General features: G+C 40.2%; 1 protein-coding gene across 3 annotated transcripts in view; it reads left to right on the top strand.

The window, feature by feature from the left end:
* LOC135733675 (inactive dipeptidyl peptidase 10-like) overlaps positions 1–25,087 on the top strand; it is an 84,031-nt gene that overhangs the window by 4,589 nt on the left and 54,355 nt on the right. For 2 of the 3 annotated variants that reach the window (XM_065252482.2, XM_065252478.2), the window contains exons 2-14: positions 5,057–5,171; positions 5,312–5,407; positions 9,688–9,782; positions 10,115–10,189; positions 17,604–17,656; positions 17,945–18,026; positions 18,400–18,520; positions 18,650–18,804; positions 22,642–22,739; positions 23,986–24,109; positions 24,520–24,558; positions 24,732–24,839; positions 24,991–25,082. In XM_065252482.2, coding sequence (XP_065108554.1) covers positions 5,057–5,171; positions 5,312–5,407; positions 9,688–9,782; positions 10,115–10,189; positions 17,604–17,656; positions 17,945–18,026; positions 18,400–18,520; positions 18,650–18,804; positions 22,642–22,739; positions 23,986–24,109; positions 24,520–24,558; positions 24,732–24,839; positions 24,991–25,082 — 1,253 coding nt within the window. Of the gene's footprint in view, positions 1–1,306; positions 1,845–5,056; positions 5,172–5,311; positions 5,408–9,687; positions 9,783–10,114; positions 10,190–17,603; positions 17,657–17,944; positions 18,027–18,399; positions 18,521–18,649; positions 18,805–22,641; positions 22,740–23,985; positions 24,110–24,519; positions 24,559–24,731; positions 24,840–24,990; positions 25,083–25,087 lie in introns of those variants that run through there. The other variant, XM_065252483.1, reaches the window with a different exon arrangement.

The raw sequence follows: 25,087 nt of genomic DNA, 5'->3' as shown, positions 1-25,087 counted from the left end.
CAAAAAGACAAGTGTGTCTCTTTGCGTTTGCCCATGTGCGTGGGTTGGGATGTGTTTGGGGGCGGCTGGGTAGCTTACTGTATTAGGTTGAGCCAACAAATCTTTTTTACATTGCATGTTCTCCATTTTAAACTATATTCCAAAATCACCATGCTTTCGTTGTTTCTGGATTCTTCTGTACTTTCTTTGTTTTTATTTAGGCCCGGTTATACAGCGGTACTTGAGAACAAGCGTAGAAGAAAAAGCGTAAAAGTACACTCAGACAAAATTATTAACAGCATGAGCATACATGCAAATTAGATTTCATTGACTACTGTAATGATCAATTATCAATTAATCAATTATTAACATCATTTTTTAAGTGTACTCGAGTGTAAAATGTATACTTTTACTTTGTTACACTGCACAACAACTTTATTTTAATGGATTACAAAATGCGTAGTTTATTTCATTATTGCTTCATGGTTTAGGCTACTACATTTACATTTAGGCATTTAGTAGACATTTTTGTTTCAAAGCGACTTACAAAGATAAGGAAACTTTAAAACCATGTGTCATAGGGAGGCAATAATGCAAGAAGTGCTTATACCAAGATAAAAGCCTTTGAATGTGGTGAGAAAAGTGGCTGATCAGACTCCAATCATTCACCCAGCAGGGAGAAGTAAAGGGAAGTGAGCGGGAACATGATTTCATGCCCTTTTGTTAAGGTAACACAAGGCGGCTCCTTTGCTGAACATAAGGTTCTAGATGGGGTGTAGGAATGTATGAAGATATGAAAGTATGCTGGTGTGAACCCAGTGAAAGTTCTGTAAGTGAGCAGTAGCGACTTATACCTGACACACTTTAATCGTAGCCAGTGGAGACATGGGCCCTTTTGGGCTCTTGGAAGGTGAGCCGAGCTGCTGCGTTCTGAACCGGTTGGAGTAAAGATCCACTTGGCCTTTACCAAACTGTGTTCAGTTAATCTGCCAAGTCTCCTGATGACAGTGTACTGCTAACTTCACTCTCACTGCTGACACCCGTAAACAAAGTGTCACATCTACTACTGAATATAGAAAGAATAGTATTGAGTTATTTGTGTTAGAAAATTAGAATTTTCTAGCAAGTTTATTGTTAATCCCCCTGTGTGTTACAATGAATCTCAGTTGTAGCAGAGATGTGTATGTATGTTGAATGAGTAAAATATGATTGAGCCCAAACCAATATATTTATATTATATATTGAGAGAGAGAGAGAGAGAGAGAGAGAGAGAGAGAGAGAGAGAGAGAGAGAGAGAGAGAGAGAGAGAGAGAGAGAGAGAGTTTATAAATATGCATCTGAATCGTCTTTCTGAAGCAGCACCATGGACAGCGTCTATAAATGAGCTCTTGCTGGAAATAAACACGCTTTAACCCATCCCATAATACGGCTGTTTGAATTCATCTGATGTCCATCACATTTGGGTTCTCGAAAGCTCATTTATTTGGTAACTGTTATTGTTACAGGCTTACACGTCATCGCGCGACTTTCTCCGCCCCTCGAGCGCAGCATCCGTCTGAGCTTCGCGTTGGTTTTTCATCTATTTCTCCTGGCAGTTGAATTTAGGCAGAAATCCGAAATCAGAACAATCGATGAGAAGAATCGATCAGGTTGAACACGCGCAGCTGCAGTGGAATGCCTGAAACGGTCTGCGCGCTCGTCAGCGTAAAAGGACGGAGATCACGCGTCCAGATTTAACGATTCTGCAGTCAGGTTAGGAGGAAGACGCGTTCGGATTTGGGGTTTCGGAAATTATTTGCAGCGGGATTTAAACCATGACGGCCACTAAAGAGCAGCAGAACCAGAGAGGGAATCCGCAAGACGAGGTAAAACATGAGATGACATTTACAGCGGAATGATCTGCGTGTGTTTTCTCTATGCCCATCCTTGTAGCGTCCCCAGCCCAGTCGAATCTGATTGTTTAACACTGAGAACAAAATACAACTGTGCTGCGTGTTTTTTTTTAACTGTTTGTTCAGCTCGTGATTGATTTTTGACGTCTCGAGCCGGTCGGGTATCTGTGTTTAAATGGGCATGTAAGTGAATAAGAACATTGAATGAAGAAACTCGTTGAGTTTGGGCCTAAGCATCAACTGTCTTTATAAATGCACAAAGCAGCGTAGAAACTTATGGCTTTCTCATATGTGTACAATAATGTGCAATAGTGAATACCAGTGGCCATCAGAGTCCATGACCCTTCAAACATGCCTTCTTTGATTATTACATTATTATTAATAATCTACATTAGTACATTGTTGTAAATGCTAGAAGATAGATTCATGTTGCTGATACACAAAGTTCACCCACAGCCAATTAATAGAAAGATGCAAAGCCTGCAAAAGAAAAATTACCTTCAAATATTTCTTACATGTTGTCCCAGAGATGTCCTGCTATATGATTAGAAACGTGTTCTGCTAATGAATGTATGTATAAATGATTGAAACCTGAACATCCATTTAATGTATTGTCAGCTGACTCAACATGCACAGTTTGTCTAAAACAGCAGCAGAAATTCAACATCTGAACAATTAGTGACCAGCACTGGTGTCGTCTCCAAATATATGGAACAGCCCCTGGTTTTTAAATAATAATAAAAAAACATCATCTCCATCAGAGTGTGCAGACAAAATAATCAAGGTTTGATTTTCCCCAAAGGTGCAAACTCGAGCTGAGTCCGATACTTCTTCCCGTTTCCTATATAGTCTACTGTAATGACCATTTAGTAATAGTCTCTGAAACCTTACTGAATAAATTTAGTTCCTTCATTCTTTTACTCTTTTTTTTTTAACACACAGCCCTTGTTTTTGTGCACTTTTGTTTATTATTGTTATATAATTATATTTAACAGTTATTTTTTTCGACTTTTTTAAAATAAAGAGATTAAATATATGTGGTGGACAGTACACTCTAAAAATTACTGGGTTATTTTTGACCCAATTTTAACCCAGCAGTGTGTTCACTTCAATATTTACCCATGATGGGTATAACCCAGACATTTATTTCATTTTATTTAAATAAAAAATAAAACTATTAATAAATAATATTTACCAGTAGTTGTTTTTGTTCTCTTTTTTATCAGCTTATAAAGTAAATGTGACAAACAATTTGAGAAAATTAACTTTACTGTACAGTACAATCCATAAAGCACACCAATGTGAATGCAAGGTTTGCTAAGGTGAATGCGTAATCAATATGCCTGTGACCGTGGGACAGTATTCCCTTTTTAATGGGATTTATATCAATCTTGTCGATTTTCATTCAGTTCCTCTCTGCAGTACTGGGAAAAGGTTTTAGGGGCAACACTTTACAATAAGGTTGTATTTGTTAACATTAGTAAATGCATTACTTAACCCTAACTAACAATGAGCAAAATAGTTTTTCATTTATTTATGCATTTATTAATCTTTGTAATTATGCATCATTTACTCACCCTCAAACCGTCCTTGATGTATATGATTATATTTTTTGAACAAACACAATCGTTATATTAAAAAATGCCCTGGCTATTCTAAGCTTTATAGTGGTTGTAAAGGGTGCTTTTGATTTGAAGGCCAAAAAAGTTCATCCATCCTTCACAGCAGTAATCCACACGGCTCCAGAGAGGTTAATGAAGGTTAATTATGCAGAGAGCCATATGCTTCACCCCAAAAATATTGCTTCACCTTGAGAGTGGCCATAATAACTTAGCAGGAAGATATTCATTGAAATGATCAGAAAGATATGCTTCTATTGTTACCTCATTTGTAAGTCGCTTTGGATAAAAGCCTCCTAAATGTAAATGCGTTAATATGCTTCTTAAATATTTTGGTGTTACTGTCTGGTTCTGTGATAGATTCACAGATTGTTAAACATTGTCCAGGCTTTAAAATGTGCCCAAAGGTTGACACTGCTTATGTTGACCTTTCCGTGTGTCACATTGATTGGGTTTGTGTGGTTTATCTGTTCATCCCATGAGAAGATCTTGCTATGAACTGTGGTTTTAGGAAAAAGATCCAGTTAATATGTTATGTTCTCTAACTGACGGTCCTAAACCTGCTCTCAGCAAGGTCAAAGCAAGCAGCTATTAAACATCTCACCCAGCTAAAAATAACACACGGACACACATTGTTCTGTCTTTCTGTCTCGAGAGAGGGAGCTTTCATAGACTTATGCGTGCACACTCATCTGAAGGTTTGTTCAGGAAATGCAAATCAAATCATTTTTCAGATCTTCACTTACAGAGGAAATACATTAGCTTTAAAATTGAAGCAAGTTATTTGACTTGATAGAAGTTTTAAAATGTTATTTTTTTAGTTTTCCATATAGCCTGCACAAACCATGTAAACCAAGGCACAAATGTCTTCACACTGATTAGTGTTCGGATACTATTTAAAATGTGGATGTACATGTAATGCTTGAGTCTGTGCAAAGAGCAATTTATCTAGGACAGGAAAGCAGGCTCCTGAAATCATGCAGTGCACAACTAACGTACACAGAGCTCTCTGGTTTCAACCTATCAGAAACACACTTTAATAGTTGTTGTGCAGTTATCTGCTTCAAGCCTTAAGCTTTGCTCTTATGTGTACTGAGTTACAAGACCAGAATGCATTAGCTGCTAATGCCGCTCTCATCCACGAGGGGAAATTATCCTGCTGTATTTTTACTTCTTTATGGTGTAATGGATGGGTGTAATATGAGCATATCGCGGGGAGTCATTGAACAATGTGATGATGGATATTTACATTGAAACACCAATGTAGAAGCAGAAATTGGGATGGAATTGCTGTGACTCTTTGTTGTGCCTCATGTGATGTAGGTTCACTTCTAATGGTAATTGGCAGAAGGGTGTCATTAAGAAAATCACACACTTTTTATAACACTTATGCATGCCACATGTCACTATGCAATAGCCATTGACCATATAAAGCAAAAGAAAGAAATGAAAATAAAACAAGATACGTTGATTTGGAAGCATAATGTGTGTATGTCTTCAGTTTCTGTATTGACGATTGTCTAGTAACTTAGAATATAAAACCCTCGTTTTTCTCGTTTCTGGAAGGATCTGGGTGGCATGAGTCCTCCTCAGAGGAACTGGAAGGGAATTGCAATCGCTTTGCTGGTCATACTGGTGGTCTGTTCCCTTATCACAATGTCTGTGATACTTCTCACTCCAGGTACAGCAGCATATTCATAAAGATAACATCTGCATAAGTGTTTTTACTTGCACTTATTTTGAATTTGCAGCTCTCTCGCTCCTCCATCCTTTTGCTGACTATGATGTTCTTGAATGTCTGCATGTGTGTCGGTCTGACAGATGACAAGTTACCGGGTAGAGACACCAAGTTAACTGTGGAGGACCTTTTCAGCAGTGATTTCTTTGTGCATGACCCTGAAGCTCGTTGGATCAATGGTAAGACAATTTCACAATGAAGCCACAAAGATGGTTTCTTTATTATTTGTGTGGTTTATATGTGCATGTGATCAGTTATTGTAGACTACTGTGTCATCAAAAGTTGACATTGCAGATTAACCTGGCCAAGAACCGCACACATCAAAGACCGCCAGCCCAACATGTAAAGCGACAATCTGAATTTTTTTTGTATGTCATTATACAATACATTTAAACCAATACCATTATATACTTGTACAGTAATGATGTCTGCACATGGTTTTAGGTGAATGAGATAGATTATGAAAACACTGATTGATTCAGTCTTAGGGTCAACATGAGATATTTATGCAAAGCTCCCTGTAGACTATACAGAGCACAGCAAACAGTGTGACAGCTAATTCTGATTCCTGTTTGCTTTCTCCTGCAAACATAATAGTCATTTAATAAATCAAAACCAAACAAAAAGATCTAAATCAGTGGTTCTCAACTCCGTTCCTGGAGGCCCACTGCTCTGCACATTTTGTTTCTCTCTCTCTTATCTGACAGATTCAGTTCAGTTCTTGGAGATCTCTGCTAATGAGCTGATGATTTGAGTCAGGTATGTTAAATTATGGAGACATACAAGATGTGCAGAGCAGTGGGCCTTCAGGAATAATAATAAACCACATACATCATCAACATTTGTGATTAAAGGTCACGTTCTTCCTGATCCCAATTTTTAAACCCTAGTTAGTGTATAATGTTCCTGTTAGAGCATAAATAATAACTTTAAAATGATAAAGGTCAATGTTCACTGCTAGGCGATATATTTTCTTTAACAGAAGTCCCCTTTAAAAGTCTACAGAGAACGTCCGGTTTGGAGTACAGCCCTCTACTTCTGATTGAATGACGTCAATATAAGAGTGTTTGACTAAACTCCACCCACAGGAATACGTCAGTCGCCAGCTTTGGCTCAAACGGCTCTGCTAAGCTAAGCTGCTGTCCAATCACAACACACTAAACAAGCTACACAATCAGAACTCGATATGTATTTCTGAAGGGGGGACTTCATAGAACAAGGGAGGCATCAGACCGTTTTTAGGACAGTGAAAACAGCGCTATAGAGATAAGTCAATTGTGTGAAAAATACCACTTTTTTACACATGAACACATTTTATATTGTGCACTTTAAAGACAATCAAAGCTTCAAAAACACAGAAAGAATGGGACCTCTAAAGCTCTTTAAGGGAAAAGCATAAGCCATCAAGTATCTGTTTCCACAACATAAAGTCAATGAGATGAGGTCAAAGAAGTTGGGCTACCCTTTAGGAAGTGTGTGAATAATTGGGTCATTAAACCAAAGAAGCATGGTTGTAAATCCCTTTAAGCAGGGTTGAACCATGCCTGATCCATAGCTTATGGTAAAATGAAAGATTTATGTGCTCACTACTCCAGAACAACCGTTGGTCTCTGTTAAAGTTGAGCTCAGTGATGTACATGGTCTCCTCCCTCATCATATGACTGACCTCAGAACAGAGACATCTGATTCAGAAGGTGATTCTTCTCGCTGACTGTTTAATTAATGGTAAATATTTTGCCATATGAAGCATCACATGCGTTGGCATTGCGTATGAGGATAAGGCTGAGTGGTAGATGTCCTAGTTTCTATGGTAACAGAAAGGGGGAAGGGGCATTCGGGTCTTACACTGGCGGCAGCAGCATGAATATTTCATTGTGTGTGTGTGTGTGTGTGTGAATACAGCAGAATCCCTCAACAGTCCAGACAGAACATCAATGACACATGAACGTCATGCAGTCCAATCTGATGTAACCTTGAGAGTGAAGCATCTTTATGCAGATATTCCAGTGTGTATAGAGCCGAAGAAAACAGGAGTATGAATTTTTTATAACAACATTACTCCCAGTTTCACACATTGTCAGGAATCCTTTCATATACACAGCTATGGCTGACTGGCTGATGTTAACATCCACTGACAGTTGAGAATAACTTCACATTATTTAGTCTGAGTCTTCTGAAAAAGCAGCTTATGTCCTTCCTTTACTGAAGACCCATCGATTTCAAAAGAAGTATCGTATTAGTAAGGGGATGGGCAACTTCGGTCCTGGAGGGCCGGTGTCCTGCAGACTTTAGCTCCAACCATAATTAAACACACCTGAAGCAGCCAATAAAGGTCTTACTAGGCATACTAAAAACTTTAAGGCAGGTGTGCTGAGGCAAGTTGGAGCTAAACTCTGCAGGACACCGACCCTCCAGGACCAAAGTTGCCCATCCTTATCTAGACTCTTACGCTTTATAACTGATTTTTTGTATGCCACACATGACTGCATACTATATGGCAGTGGTTCTCAACTCCAGTCCTCCCAGAACATTTTAGATGTCTCCATATAAGAAACACCTTATTCAGTTCATCAGCTTGTCAGTGTGTTAATTAAGGAAACGTTTCAAACATTCTGGCAGGAGCCTGATGAGTGGATTCAGCTGTTTCATATAAGGAGACATCTAAAATTTTCTGGGAGGGGGGGCCCGAGGACTGGAGTTGATAACCACTGCTATATGGCATGGTTTCTTTGCCTTCACTAAGCTTGAGGAGAGAGCAGCATTGGCATATTTCCATCTATAAAGGCATACTGTGTAAACTTCCTTATGTAATCTTCTTTCCATTACAAATACTTGCGATAATTCTTGTTGTACATAGGTTTTGTTCAAAATTTGGTAGAAGGGCTTTTGCTTGTGCTGCACTGCTAAAAAGAATGCCACAGAAGAGTGAAATTGCTATTCTTGCATCTCATTCAGACCACCAGCGCCTTTCTCGCTATGTGTCGCCCATCTCTTTCAGTGAGGTCGATAGGAGGCGTTTCTAAATCTGTCTGTGTTACGTGCTAGATGTTATTGTTAGGGATTTTTTTAATAACACTTAAGTGAGATACTATTGCTATCATTATAACAAAACAAAGACAACCAGAGGCAAAAGGGTAATGTTGATATCTTTGAATTTATTGCTACATGTGTTAAAAACTCAAGAATTAAACCTAAGAATTAAACAAGTAGCAGCAGAAAAGGGAAAGCAGGGAGCAAAACAAATACTCACACTCATGGAACGTAACAGGTTGTCATAATCAAATGAGCACCATCCATTCCAGTAACTGGTGATGAGAGAAGGGTGACATGAACTCCTGCTTGGTTTACATCGGTAGTCACTCCCAAAAATGCTAATTTGCATAAATAAACTTTTCTTAACTTTTTCCTCAAAGACAAAATATTTGGCCATGATTCTTTTAACATGCCAGCGTGGGCTCCACGGAGCAGAGCTAATCCAACAACAGCGAGAGAATCTGTAAACTACTCCATGTTGAGTGGGGTGATCTGTAAATTCTCACACTTACAGCTGCAGATGCATACACCCCATCTCTTCAATGTTTATTAAATGAATATATAAATGATAAAAACAATTCAATTCAGCTTTATTTTATTTCTAGAGCACTTTTCCCAGCATGCACTGTTGCGCTGCAGCTTTACAGGACCTGAGGAAATGCAAATGAATTGAGGGTTAGGTTAGCTGCTGGTCAGAGTCCCTGCGGCTATATTGAGTTGTTGTCTTTTTTTTAAGAAGAATCATTTCTTTCAAATAAATAGATTAAAATACACATTTTAATAATGCATCATTCTGAAATAAATGATGTTAATGCATATTTAGGAAGCATGCATTCTGTTTCTGTACCATTTGGCAGTGTATGCTTCACATTGATTCGAACTTACATGGCCCAAAACTATCTGAAGCTCTTGAGTGTTTGAGCTCTACATGTCATCAGAATCAATGTTTCTGCTTGAAAACGTTGAAACAGCTTTGCTCTGGTAGAGTTGTACGCTGTGGTTCTTCTATCTGCTTTTCTTCATTTTAGACAATAACAGCCTTACAGGAAATGTACCTTTGCGTGCTCATAAACTTAAATAACCAGATAAATGAAACAGACCAGTGAAATCCTACCGATCTGTTTATCATGGCATTTGTCTGGACAGTGTAACTTCAACATTTTTTCTTAGCCCTTGCTGTTTCCTGCAGTTCATTTTAAGGCTCATTTTGTCAGCTGCTTTGTTAGGATTACATGGCATCTGGCCTTTGACATCTGATGCGATTGAAAAAAAAATGTAATCCCATTAAGTTTAAATTTTGATTGTTTATTAATTTACTTTATTAACTTAATTGCCAATTTTTCCAATTTCCTCTTTACCAGACCAATGTAAAATCTAGTTCATGCAGTACTTAAACTTTACTGTACTCTACTTTTACTTTTATTAGAATCTGAAGTTATATACAGAAACCACCACGGACATGTGATCAAGTTAAACATCCTGACCAACGAAACAAAGATTTTGCTGAAGAACACAACTTTTGTAAGTAAATCACTTTTACAATAAAACGTGCATGAAAGCAAAGACAATTTCAAAAGAGAGTTAATTTTCCTTCACAGTAAATATGTGACCAGCAAACTAAATACAAAAAGTTTTAAAATTCTGAATTCTTTTTTAAATGATGCCATTAAACATTAATGTGCATCATTGCTCTCTCCTCTGTAAAATTTGCTTAATCATGAAGGTGTGATTTTTCTGTAACACTCAAAATATCTGAGTATTACTGGAAAAAAATACGGCTCAATGATTGTAAAATCAGTTTCGTCACAGTCTCATCCAATAATGACAATAACAACATCATTTATTTTTTCCAGGATGCTTTTAAAGCCACCAGATTCTCCATCAGCCCTGACATGAAATATGTACTGTTCGCCTACAATGTCAAACAGGTATGTTTTCTGCTGTTCTGGTGTTCATTGTTTGTATAAAATGCTAAAGAATCAGTTGATTGATATTTTCATATATTACTGTGTAATTCCATAAAAAACTTTTTTTTTGTGATTTTTTGATAGGATGTAGTAAAGTGTACCCGTTTCTTACACACATGTAGAAAAGTGTTTGAGCAGGCCCTTTTCACCTTAAAGGGTGTGTTGCAGGTTAACCAACACTGTCGAATAATTGGGTACATAAATCACTCAAGATATGTATATCATTTTTAAAATGTCTTAAAAATGGTCTTAAAGACATTTTTTTTTACGTTTTTGGTATTAATGTTTTTTTAAGCAATTCAACGATGACGTCACGTTGAGGAGAAGTGGATGAAAGCCTTAGCCAGAGCCATAGAGATAGATGAGACATTTATTGCCTATCAAATAATATCTAAAATATATTGTTTTGTGAAATAAAAGGATGCTTTGTTATATTGTTTATGGGATCATAACGAATCACACAATCATTTTATACACAGAACCAGCGGTCAGCATCTGCATACTGCAATAAATAGGCGTTTGGCGGTTTTTTACATCAAAGGACGACAGGCTATGCCATTTGGGGAGGGACCGCTCACTGATCCCAGTATTTTTATAAATCCTGGACATGATGGGATCAGCCGAACATGTTGAGCACTTTTATATACTTTGTTGAGCAGAGAGGCTGCACAGTTTGACCAGTGGGCTGCGGGAACCGGCCGCACATCAGGACGCCAGACGGTCCTGCTAATATAACTCGCAATCTATAACTATTATCAGACGGGCCCACCCGGAAAGTCCAGACTACCTATCTATATCTACCTATCTACCTATCTATATGTATTTATATATAATCTGCGCTATCTGAATACTGTACTTTACACGTCTCTCTAGTCACTATCAATGCTCTCAAGGCGGGTTTGGTAAATTCTCTCCCCAACGTGACGTAATGCAGTGCGTTGTGGGGGAAAGTAGAATCATTGCAAACCGCTGTACTTCTTCGTTTTACTTTCCGTTTTGTGTTACCCAACAACATAAAATACAATGGATAACAGTTTAAATGTTTATTACCAACAAGAAAATTGCACAAATTTGTTGAAAAATTAACCCTTCAACACGCCCTTTAATATACATTAAAGGGGGTTTAACATTTTTCATGCATTCTGACTTATCAACACAGTTAAAGAGTTGTATTCCTCATGCTAAACATGTGAAAGGGTTCAAAAACCATTTGGACGTATGATGGAGGATTTCTAATAAAGAAGATAAACAGATGGAGTTAAATATTATATATACCAAAAAACATACAGTGTTGGTTTCCTAGATAGGGATTAGCTTAAACCAGGAGTATGCCTTGGTTAAATTAGGATATTTAAGTCATTTTAAAAGCATATTCTATGAAAATATGATGGCTATTCCATCAAATATTCATTTTTGAACTATTCCTAAAATAGATGTACAAACATTAGTATTGTGCTGTTTAAAAACTAGTTCATCTTCTGTCACTCACTCGACGTTGTGTCGATTATGTGACACTAGGGGTTCCACCTTGGGAGACCAATCACTCTGATACTATCTGAAAATGGCCAATGAATGATCAATGAACATTAGCAAATGAAAATATCGCGACTCCACCCGGACATCCGGGTATAAAAAGAGGCCGGTATGCTCATTCATTCACATTTCTGCTTCGGAGCCTTCATGTGGTGTTTTTCTCGCAGCGCTTTGATACAGTATCTTACGTTGCCCTGCGGTTGCTGGTGTTGGACAACGTGATCAGCGGCTTCTTCTCAGGTTCCAGCACACAGATAATTGCAAGAAGAAGATTCCCCTTGGCGTTTTCAGCGACTAAAAGAGTGAATTTCCTACATACACGATGCCTTTTTGTGTATGTGCTTCTGGGTGTGGTTGGTATCTCTCTTGGTGACTCTAAGCCACGCCCCGCCCCTGTACCTTTCTTCTCAGAGGTGCATGATGAGTTGTCAAAATCATGGAAGTTGTCAGCTCTTCCGTCCTGACCACCCTCGACGGCAATACGGCCAAGGGTTATGAGCAGATTCCCCCTGTAGACTGTGCTATTGCGATGCATTTATGCCGGCAGTGAGCCCAAACTCTTGTCCAAAGCGTGAAGGTTTTCTGCCTCTCTGGTTTCGAGAGCCTACACTGCTGCTGGACAGGCCACATCTGCCCTCCATGCCATGGCTATTTTGCAAGTGCATCAAGCCAAGGCACTTAAAGGCATTGTCAAGGGTGGTCATGACGCAGCGTGCATGCAGGAACTGCGTGCCGCGACTGACCTCGCAGACAAAAGTTACAGCCAACAAAAGTTACAGCTACAGGCCAGGGCACCAAGAACACTCCTAAGGCTTTGATGCGTCCCTAGGGTGACAGATCCAGAGGAGATGAAGCTGCTGTTGTTGTCTTCCATCACCCAGGGCAGGGTGAGGCCATTACATCTGGCCTGCCCTTCTGCGCGGGCTGCCACATTGTCAATAAAAGAGCAGTTTCCTTTTCCTAGGTCAGTTTTGTTTTAGTGCATGGACACCAAAGGTTTATTCTGCACCAAGATTAGTTTGCGGCCATAGACCTAAAGGACACGTACTTTCATATCCCTATTCCACCTATCCTAACTTTGCTTTTGAGGGACTAGCATATCTGCACAGGGTGCTCCCCTTTGGTCTGTCCCTCTCTTCTCGTGTGTTCGGCGAGGTAGGGTAAGCCATGCTCTCCCCATTAAGGGAGAGAGGCATTCGCATACTCAACTAGCTAATTTTAGCTCACTCTCGGGAGCAGTTGTGTGCCCAAAGGAACCTTGTGCTCAAGCACATTCACCGACTGGGGTTTCGGGTCAACTGGGAAAAGAGCACGCTCTCCGCGGTGCAGAGCATCTCTTTCCTCTGCATAGATTTGGACTCGGTTGCCATGACAGCATGTCTTATGGAGCAGCATGCTCAGTCTGTCCTCAACTCCCTTAATGCCTTCAGAGGCAGGATCTCGGCTCCCCTGAAGCTCTTTCAGAAGCTCCTGGGGCATATGGGATCAGCATCAGCAGGTACACCGATTGGGCTGATGCATATGAGACCACTTCAGCGGTGGCTGCATGACCTAGTCCCTTGGTGGGCATGGCACTGCGCATGCATCAGATTCCTGAATCTCCTGCATGTCAGCACCTTTTTCAGTCATAGTCAGCTGTGTGCAATGGGCATGTTCCTGTGATATCAATTGCCTCAAGCTACTGGCAGTTTTGCTCACCCTGAGGAGGTTTCACCCTCTGATTCAGGGCAAGCACGTGCTAATCCGTTCCGACAGCACGTCGGTAGTAGAGTATATCAACCGCTTAGGTGGTTTGTGCTCTCGCCAGATGTCACAGCTCGCCCGCCACCTTCTTTTATGGAGTCAGTCAAGACTCAAGTCTCTGCGTGCCACTTATGTCCCCGGCTACCTCAACCGTGCGGCGGGTGCGCTGTCAAGGCAGGTAACGCTGTGCCGGGAGTGTAGACTCTCTCATGAGAATGCCCAGGGCCCGCTTTGGTATTCTCTCACCAAGGCTCCCTCGGCATAGATGCCTTAGGCACAGCTGGCCCCAGGACTCCTGAAATATGCCTTTTGCCAGTGAGTCTTATCCCTCCATTTTTGTCCAAGGTCAGAGAGGACGAGGGGCAAGTCCTGCTTGTTGCTCCTTATTGGCCTAACCGGACTTGGTTCTCGGAACTGGTACTTCTTGTGTCCTATCCTCCTTGGTGGATTCCCCTGAGGAAGGACCTTCTTTCTCAGGGTCAGGGCACAATCTGGCATCCTCTGCCAGACCTGTGAAACCTCCACGTATGGCCCCTGGATGGGACATGGAAGACTTAACCGGTCTTTCACCAGCTGTGGTGAGTACCATCACCGAGTCTAGAGCCCCCTCTACTAGGCGGCTCTATGATCTCAAATGGCGTTTTTTTCTTGGACTGGTGCTCCTCCTGTGACGAGGACCCGCAGAGGTGTCCAACGTCATCTGTGCTTGTCTTTCTCCAGGAAAGGTTGAACAGGCATTTGTCCCCCTCTATCCTGAAGGTTTATGTGGCAGCTGTTTCAGCACACCATATATTACTGGAAGGGAAATCGGTACGGAAACATGACCTGGTTGTCAGGTTCCTTAGGGGCGCTAGGAGACTTAACCCTTATAGGTCAGGCCTCGTCCCCCCTTGGGACCTTTCTGTTGTTCTTTCAGGACTTCAGAAACCTCATTTTGAGCCCTTGGAATCAGTTAAGCGCAGTGCCCTCTCTTAGATCGCGCTCGCTTATATCAAGAGTGTTGGAGCCCTGCAAGTTTCTCTGTTGCCAGTGGATGCCTAGAGTTTGGGCCGGCTTTCTCTCACATTATCCTGAGACCCCAACCTGGGAATGTGCCCTAGGTTTCTTCCACTTCTTTTCGAGATTAGGTAGTGAACCTCCAGACCCTTTATGATAGTGGTTACCCAGCCTTATCATTATTATGTCCAGCACATTGTGCTTACTTGGACCGTACTCAGAGCTTAGATCATCTGATCAGCTCTTTGTTTGTTTTGAAGGTCAGCAGAAGGGCCGCAGAAGGCTGTCTCCAAGCAGAGGCCCACTCATTGGATCGTTGATGCCATTTCTCTGGCATATTGGCCCCTGAATTTGCCCTGTCCTCTGGGGGTGCAGGCTCATTCTATGGGCGCTGGCTAATGGCGCCTCTCTGGCGGATATTTGTCAGGCTGCAGGCCGGGCTACCCCTAATACCTTTGCAAGGTTTTACAACCTTAGGATCCAGACAGTTTAGTCTCTGGCAGTCTCAGCTCTGGAGACTCTACCTGGTTGACGTTTGTGGGCTTGGATTGTGCCCTTCTTTGGTTCAGGGCACATTTTTACAAGTGGGTTCCCCCTTATTGGGTGAATGATTCTTTTATGCTTTTCCAGTTTGGCTTGCGGAGAAGCCAATCTAAGGTTACATTGTTTGGTTACCTTTTGTTAACCGGCCTTGAGCCTTGGTTTAAGCTTGCCACCTGTGGGTTGTGTGCCTTTCTATTCCCCTATGGTTGCCTTCGGTGAACCATGGGTCTTCTGCGGGTGGGCTTTTTCCCTTCCCCTTGGGTCCAGTTGAGCTCAATTTTGCAGCTTGCTGCTCTTGGGCGTATTTTCCTCTGTTAATTAGGACTTTTCCACAATAACCTCCATTCGATAGCATGTGGTCTCCGCATACCTCTTAGAGGCTTCCCAGTGCTTGGCTAGTAATTCCACCTTGTGAGGTAGGAGTTTCCTTCTCGTCCCAGAGGGTACGATTGACTACTCTTTTGCACTGGAAGGTTATTAACCCTAGCGGGCTCCCAATACACTCTGCTTATGGGATTCGCCTGGCTAAAGGATTCTAACACAGTCAGTTTCTGTGGCAGTTTGCATAGGGACCCCTAGTGTCACATCATTGACACAACATTGAGTGAGTGACAGAAGGGGAACGTCTTGGTTACATATGTAACCTCCATTCCCTGAGGGAGGGAACGAGACATTATGTCCCCCCAGCCATGTCTCTGACTGACTGCTAATTGGCAGATCCATTTAGCCTCCTCAGCATTAAATATGAATGAATGAGCATATAGCCCTCCTTTTATACCTGGATGTCCGGGCGGAGTTGCGATATGAAAATTTAATTTGCCAATGGTCAATGATCATTGATTGGCCATTTTCAGATAGTATCAGAGTGTCTCTCCCAAAGTCGAACCCCTAGTGTCACATCGACACAATGTCTTGTTCCCTCCCTCAAGGAACGGAGGTTACATACGTAACCAAGACATTTTCTTTTAAGAATTCAAGATCTGAAAAATTTGCAGTTTTCTGCAAATCAGTGCAAATAAAAATTCTTTTCATTAGGAATTTAGCAGAAATGTTGACAGTAGAATGAAACAAAAATGATAATCATGCTTAAATGCATTCCTCTGTATAGTTTAGTTTAGTTTATTGGTTTATAATAACGTGGACAGTCTCTTTTCATAAAAGGAGCAGCTTTAGCCTCTACGGCTAATTTCCAGCTGTAGTCCCCGGCCAGATGTTAATAGGCATACCTTAAATAAATACATTAAAATTATATTATTATTTACAGCACAGCTAGACAAGAAGTAATAAGGCATACAAGCAAAGTGGCACTTAATTAGGACAGCACAGACAAGCAAGCACAAGTTGCAAAAGCATAAAAACAGTTCAAACAGTAAAACAGTACAAATCAAAACAAAGAATTATCACACAGAGGCCACATTGTAACACATACAGGACATAACATTGAGGCAGGCAGCAGATATTGAATGGCAGAAGCATGACCAATACACAGTACATCCATCAGATTAATGTGTGCAGTTATAATTATCAGACAGACAGTTTTTAAGGTGTACAGTAAAAGTATAGCCTGACGTTGTCATACTCAATTCTAGTCAGAATTTGAGTCTGATACCGCTCCATTGAGCTATAATTATGAGGCTTGTCTCAACCGAAAAATGCCTCTGCACTCAATTGGATAGACCTACAACCAATCAGAGCAACGGGGTGTGAGAGGTCTTTTGCAGCCTGACCGAACTGCTAGTTATTTCGCTACAATGACACTAACATTGTGATTATACTAAGTCTGAGTTAGCGAATGTACATCAACACCTACTATGTTTACAACATTTCGTTTATATCACAACATTAAGTATTTACTAAGTCATACAGTAAGACTATCTCTTACCATTTGTACGTAAGGTGAACTTCATCCACGACGATACCCATTACGTTCGCTTGAAAATATTGGAGCCTAGCATGTCCCTCCACTTATTCAGCAACCACGATTCTGGGCTTCCGAAAAAAAGCTGGCAACGACCGCTAATTATATCCATCTCGTCATGCACGTCGAGTTGCATCGTTGTGATAACGTTACCCATTTCAGTTGCAACCAACTTTTGCCGAATCCCGTAGGAAGGACGTCAAAAACATCTGAACTCTACAGTGGCAGCCATTCAACACACGCGCTCTTTGGTGACGCGGTTCATTACGTTACTGTTGATTATCTGTCCATCATCGTATAAAGCCCGCCCTGACAATTTGATTGGTTCGACCAGCTTTGGGTCTAGCATAGCAGCTCCTCAACGCAGAAACCCCAGACCGATCTTCCCGTTCTCAAAATGTTGTGGGCGGGGCTATGATCGGCTGGCATCCAGGCTAGTAAAAGTAGAGTATGTATTTAAATTTTTGATAGTAAATTTAGAAAAGCTGAAAGTAATCTTGAAGTGGTCTCTTCATTTTTTTCCAGCGCTGCAATCTATCCCTCTTTCTCTCTCTCTCTCTCTCTCTCTCTCTCTCTTTCTCTCTCTCTCTCTCTCTCTTATTCTGTTATGAACAAGATTTTTAAACTCTTTTCTCTAAACAGGTTTACCGACATTCATTCACAGCATCCTACATTATTTACAACATTCAGACCAGGTGAAGTAGCAGCTGTTTATAACCTTCATTGCAGTTATTGGACATTATAATATTAAAGTTATACACATTAAATTAAACTCAATTACATAAACTTAACTTGTACAGCATACATTCTTTTGGCAAAACCGTTGAGTTTAATGGTTTTCTCTTCTGTATTCTTATTTGTTTTAATTTCATAAATGTTAAATGTGAGGTAATTTACATATTATGAAAAAGTTGTCAGTTACACATTTATCAAAACATATACCAGTGTGTGTGTATGTTGTGTTTGTGTGTGTGTGTGTGCAGAGAGGTTAGTGAGCTGGATCCTCCAGAGGTGATGAACTCTAAACTGCAGCACGCTGCATGGGGTGTCCAGGGTCAACAGCTGGTGAGACTTATCATTTATTATAGATTCTTGCTGTGGAGCTCTGGAAATTTTAGAGCTGGTGATTCCAGACAAACACACTGGGGAAATGTAAACATGTAAACAACTTTATTTCCGATCCTGTGTCCATATAATGTATAATCAATAACATGATATTTGAACAGCCTTGTGGTTTGGTCTTTTACAGCCTTTTTAATGATACGTTACAGCAGCAGGCAGTAAAAGAGAATTTTGAAATTACAAGCCAAATTCAGATCTCACTTTCTGGTCTCAATTTTGTCCACATTAACACACTTATATGTTATGCCATGGATGTATAGATGCGCTGTGGTCTGTTTTTTATTAATTTTTTGTTTGTTTGTGCATGTATGTATAGGTGTACATATTTGAGAATAATATTTATTATCAGTCGGACGTAAGGAGTAACTCGCTGAGACTGACCTCATCAGGGAAAGAGGGTGTCGTCTATAACGGGATTGCTGATTGGCTGTATGAAGGTGAGATTTAGCTTTTTGATCTATGTTATGTATATTAGGTGAATAAAGTGTAATGGCTTTTGTTTTGTTGAAAACCGTTACAAATAGAAACATATGTTGAAATTGTCCTCCTTGTGTGTTTGTGTAAAGAGGAGATCCTGCATACTCATGTAGCACACTGGTGGTCACCTGACGGTGAACGCTTGGCATTTCTGGTCCTTAATGACAGCCTGGTGCCAAACATGTTGTTGCCTACATTCACAGGGTCTACTTACCCAAAAGGCAAACATTACCCGTACCCGAAGGTCAGTGACAATACTTGACATGCAGACTGTATCCTGCACTTATGAACTTATGCAAAAATATTACAAAGCCACCAGGTATCATTTTCTAATTTAATTTTCTATTTCTTTTAAATATTACACATATACACATTACATATTTTTCCAAATCAAGTGGATAGGGCCTTCCTAACCTCCAGTGCACAAGCCAATGACAACAGTAAGTTAAGACAGCTTGAAAACTCCTTGGGATGTTTAAGTAAAACGAAAGCTCAACTGGGATCGCCCTCCCCCAGTTGATCTATTATAAAAATACAGCATTACATTTTGATCTTTCTCTAGTTGTAGTTAAAAAGATTTTATGGAGAGGACATCATAAAAAAGAAAAGGTGTTGGACAGAAAATAATTTAAGGACATGGTACGGAGCTTCTGAGAGGACATTTGCAAATAAAATAAAAAACTTTTACGTGCGCACAAGAAACTTTCGGGTGCTCACGAGAAACAATCGTGTGATCACGAGAAACTATCGCGTGCGCATGCGTTAATGCATTGTGCCTGCTATTTATAAAACAGCCTCTAGATGGCACTGTGTTAAAGGATTTGTTTGTGTGTAGATACAATTCAAGAGGATAACCTAACCCTAACAGTTGGAAATTAATAAAGATATAACCAAATTTCTTGTCTATATTTGGAGATTGCATGCTATTTAGATTCCGTGCCTTCTTCACTACTTGAATAGTCACTTTGGTGAAACAGGCTTCTAGACTTTAAAATGCATTTTAAATATTGCTCAGATATTTTATGTATGTGCTAATGCAATAACAGAAATGGCGTCTTTAATGAAACCCAAATTTAAAGGTTGATGGTGTAATGGAAACTAATATTATAAAAATTGCACCTACTGAGAGCGCATAACCAGCATTGTATTAAAGTATTTTTTACCTTTAGTTAGGGCTGTCAGCATTAATACGTTATCGCGTTTGAGGTTATTAACCATAAATGCGTTAATATAATTAAGCGCCGCTAATGCAGTCAGTTAGACCACCACCACCGCGCCCGGACATGATCAGGAGGTGTGTTTTCAAGTTCTCTTTCACCCCAGTCTGCATCAAGACGAACACACAAATATGCACGCGCGTGGTTCGTGAATCTGGTTTGTGCGTGTGTGTGTGTGCTTGCGTGCCTGTGTTAAACAAGGCTATGACTGTGACAGATGTTTTGCCAAAACAACTATGCAAAGGATAAACAGTTTGACTGCCTTTTAAGAAATTAAGGGGAACCTTATTTCAATTTGGTAATTTTACAATATCCACTTCAAATTTAGGGTGCAAAGTTTGCGTTGGAGTTTAGCAAACAATAATAAATCATGTCCCCACTAATTATTCTATAAACACCAAGTGGTGAACTATGAATCTTATTTACCATTGTCACTGGTGAAAAGCAACAAGCAAGGCAAGCTGCAGATCCAAGTGCAGTTTAATCCAAAAGTGAGTAAAAACAGGCAAACACATAAACAGAACCAGGCACAAGCTACAACATTAACCGACAACATGGAATGAATTAACATGGTATATATGTATACAGACAACCAATCACAAAGCAGGAACAATGAATCACTATGACAACACACAATGGGGTAAAACAAGGGAACAATGAGTGTCCATGGAAACAGACAAGGGGGCGGAAACATTAAGTAACACAGGGAGCAGGGCATACATGAACACAGGTGACACAGGGACATTACACACGTTACATAACCCCCCGCTCCACCGGAAAATAAAGTCCAAAAGTCCAGGTGGGTGGTGGAGCAGAGACGGAGCAGGGGGAGGGATGGCGGGCTAGGTCCATGATAGTCCGGGGGTGGAAGTTGAGGCCAAGGCAGAGCCGGCGGAGCAGGAGGCCAGGGCGGAGCCGGCAGAGCAGGAGGCCAGGGTGGATACGGCAGAGCAGGCGGCCAGGGCGGAGCCGGCAGGGCAGGAGGCCAGGGCAGAGCCGGCAGGGCAGGAAGCCGGAGCCAGGGCGGGGCCGCGGACGGAACCAGAGACCAGGGAGGAGCTGCAACCCATGGTGGTGCTGGGGGAGCTCGGGGCCTGCAAATAGAGACCAGGTAGAGAGAGGCTGGCAAAGCCAGAGAAGCTGAACACAAGGCAGACCAGATATCAGGCACAAACCATTTGTGCCAGGCAGAGAGTTCATGGAGCTCAGGAACAGCCATTTTGAGCCAGGTAAAAAGTTCATAATTGGCCATCTCGGACAGGGCAGATAGACTTTGTGAGTCATGCTTGGCCATTTTGGTGAGGGCAAAGAGTCTATGGGAGTCGTACACCACCGTTTTGGCCAGTTATTAAACCCAAAGGTTCACATACTTTTTCCACCCTGCACTATGAATGTTTACATGTTTTGTTCAATAAAAACATGAAAACGTATAATGTTTGTGCGGTATTAGTTTAAGCAGACTGTGTTTCTCTATTGTTTTGACTTAGATGAAGATCAGAACACATTTTATGACCAATTTATGAAGAAATCCAAGTTGGCCCAAAGGGTTCACATACTTTTTCTTTCAACTGTATATGTATACAGACAACCAATCACAAAGCAGGGACAATGAATCACTATGACAACACACAATAGGGGAAAGCAAGGGAACAATGAGTGTCCATGGAAACAGACAAGGGGGCGGAAACATTAAGTAACACAGTGAGCAGGGCATACATGAACACAGGTGACACAGGGACATTACATGTTACAACCATATCTTGTGTATGTGGCGTGTGTGCTCTATTATCATCATTCATATGCAACCAAAGATTTTACTAATAGTAACATTAATAGTTTACTAATATTTTACTATTTTTATAAGAAATTATGTTTTGTGTACATCTCAAATTGGAGGACCCACCCACTGGCATTGAGCTTCTCATGAAATTGAGGGCACCAGTTCTGTTGAATGGATGTTTGCAATGGAGGTTTTGGAGTGCCACCAACTATTATAAACAGATTATAAACGCACAGTTTATATATAGTCACAGATTATATACGCTATACCAGCTTGTTTTAAACATGGATTCTGAAAGAAATTATGTTTGTTTAATATTTATGTTTGAGTATTGTTGTGTTTGAATATTGTTGTTATGTTTTTTATGATTTGTTTCAATTAAATTTGCTTATTAAGAAAGACAGAAAGTAATTTTAAACGTCATATGGTGCGTTGTAATGGATTGGAGATTAATAAGATCAAGGGTCAGACATAATCTTTGACCACTTAATACGTTTTGTTTACTTCTTTTAAACGAAGTTCGTTTCATACAATTTGTTTCTTAATTTTAAAGTATGTTTTGTTGATGCGTTTTAAGTATATAAAAAAATAAGAGCATTTAAAGCAACACAAGGAACATCTCTATAAGCCGAAGTTTACTTCAAGTAACTGGCCCAGCGGCAGAAACGCGATTTGTACAGTTACAGGTACGTTTTTTTTTTTTCTTGTTGATAGTGGCGGGACGCTTGGTTTTGTCTCTATGGTAGGGGCTCTTGTGTGGGGAAAGTGCGCTTAGCGGCCGCCTCAAGCAATTCGTTTAGAATATAGGTAGCCAATCTGGAGGTAAATGTATTAGTTAGTGAGGGTTATTGTTTGTTGGTAGGAGAGCTCCTGATTCTTTTCACCGCAACCGATATTAATCGAGTGAGGAATGGAAAGACTCTGAGGCTTTGTGAACAAACCATTGAGATTTTAGCTACCAAGGACCAGTCGCGAAATCCTTATTATGTTTAAAACGTTCTGTGCCTTAGGCAAAAATATTTTATTCTGTTTTTGTTGCACATACTGTATGAAGATGTCATTTTTGTTCATGTTGTGTTTGCAGGCTGGACAGCTCAATCCCATGGTGAAACTGTTTGTAGTCAATCTCTATGGACCAACACACACTCTTGAACTGACTCCACCTGATGAGCTCAAACTGCGGTACTGAGAGAGAGAGAGAGAGAGAGAGAGAGAGAGAGAGAGAGAGAGAGAGAGAGAGAGAGAGGGAGAGAGAGAGAGAGAGAGGGAGAGAGTGAGAGCGAGAGAGAGAGAGAGAGAGGGGGAGGAAGGGAGAGGGAGGAAGGGAGGGAGACATTATGTGAGGAATAACTGATGACGGGCTGTTAACTAACTTGAAAATAATTCAGAGAACCAGAGTAAATTATTCCTCTTATACCAATACCACAGTTACCACAGACATTGCTCTGGTGGTTTGACAGATCAGGTGTGTGTTTATTTAAAATAATGCATACCTGTGGCTGTGAAACATTTTTCAACCAATCAGAATAAAGCATTCAACACCCCTGTGTAAATATTAAGGTTGTGTATTATTGTTTAATTTAAGTAAGGGGGCAAATGAATTTTTTTTCACAGAATTTCCCTTTAATTTCCTCATAATTAGGGCATCTGATGAGTAAGTTCTGTGTGATTGCTCAGTCTGTATCTTGTTATTGTTCTCTTAAATAATAAATGATCAGTTATTCTTCGGTATTATTATTTCTATTTAAGGTCAAATTAAATTTAAGTTTACTGTATTTCCCTGCTGTTTCAGTCCAATAAGTCACGTACTTTTCTGTATGTACCTTTATAGTTTGGTTGGGTTTAATTTTTTTAGTGCTGGGAAAAGATTAATCGCGATTAATCACATTCAAAATAAAAGTGATTTTTTGCATAATATGTGTGTGTGTACTGAGTGTAATTATTATGTATATTTAACCACACACATACATATAGTCATTTCAGATTTTTTTATTTATATATACTTTTTTTAAAAATGTATATATAATATAGAATATATAAAAATATAAATAAATATATATACACATGTAAATGTTTCTTAAATACATACATGAATATGTATTAATCGCGATTAATCTTTTCCCAGTACTATTTTTTTCACGTTAGTTGTGTTAGTTTGTTTTTGCAGTTTTAGGACCATTTGAATCAGTGGACTTTTCAGTGTTCAGTTCATGGTTTTAAAGGACTTAAAATGTTTATTGACTTTCTAACATTTCTTAAATTCATGGTTCCGGAGAGGACCTCACACTTCACTGCCATGTAATGCTATAATTTTATATTATAAAAATTATTTTTGGATCTTTCTCTTTCTCCCTCTTTGTCTTTGTGTGTCTCTCTCATTATGTTGTTCTCTCTCACATTTTTTCTTTCTCTATCTCTCTCTTTGTAGGGAGCACTACGTAGTGATGGTGAAGTGGATTAGTAAAACTAAGACAGCTGTGCGCTGGTTAAACCGGGCACAGAACGTCTCTGTTCTAACCGTATGTGACTCTACCACAGGAGCATGCATCAAGGTATACACACACACACACACACACACACACACGTTCTGGTTTCCATGTTTTGTGGGGACATTCCATAGACGTAATGCATTTTATACCATACAAACTGTATATTATATTCCCCTTACCTGCCCCATTCCCTAACCCCAACCATCACAGAAACCATTCTGGTACCTTAGATTTTCAATAAACATCATTCTGTTTGATTTATAAGCTTGTTTCCTCATGGGGACCTCAAAATGTCCCCACAAGTTCACAAAAACACTGGTATTCCTATCTTGTCCCCACAACGTGATAATTACCAGGCACACACACACACACACACACAAACTCCCATCTGTTGTATCAATATTGTATTGAGTATTGCAACAAGATTACAGTGTTTTTGTAGCCAGATATTGATGATGATGGTGGTATTTCAGAGACACGAGGAGACATCAGACCTTTGGCTCTCCAATCAAGTGAGTCTTGATCAGATATGTTTTGAAGCTGTACAGCAGATGGGTTTTGTTTTAAACACATTGTTTAATGAGAAGTTAACTTTAGCCAGGAGAGGTGTGCAGTCTTTGTAAGACATACATGTATTCTGGCTATAGATGGGTCTCATTTTCCATGAACTCATTTTCTGCTTCAGAACCAGGAACCTTTCTTCTCATGGGACAGCAGCCGATTTTTCCTGACTGTTCCGGTGAAACAGGGAGGTCGTGGAGACTTTCAACACATAGCAATGTTCACCTCTCAGGTACATACAGTATTTTTGTTGAGGGAGGATCGATTTGTATGAATGCATAGCTTCAAATTTTTGGAAGCTGAGAGCATGATAATGTATAACATATTCTTCATGTAGACATTTATGTAGAACCACCATTTTATTGTGTTGTGTGGTTGTTCAGGTGCGAGCGGATCAGAATGAAGTGCGACATCTGACATCGGGTAACTGGGAAGTGACACAGATTTTGGCTTATAATCAGAATGCGCACACCATGTAAG

This window comes from Paramisgurnus dabryanus, chromosome 15 (assembly GCF_030506205.2).
Source record: "Paramisgurnus dabryanus chromosome 15, PD_genome_1.1, whole genome shotgun sequence".
Classification (NCBI taxonomy): domain Eukaryota; kingdom Metazoa; phylum Chordata; class Actinopteri; order Cypriniformes; family Cobitidae; genus Paramisgurnus; species Paramisgurnus dabryanus.
The sequence above is the reverse complement of the archived record's forward strand: the minus strand, read 5'-3'. Positions and strand labels throughout refer to the sequence as shown.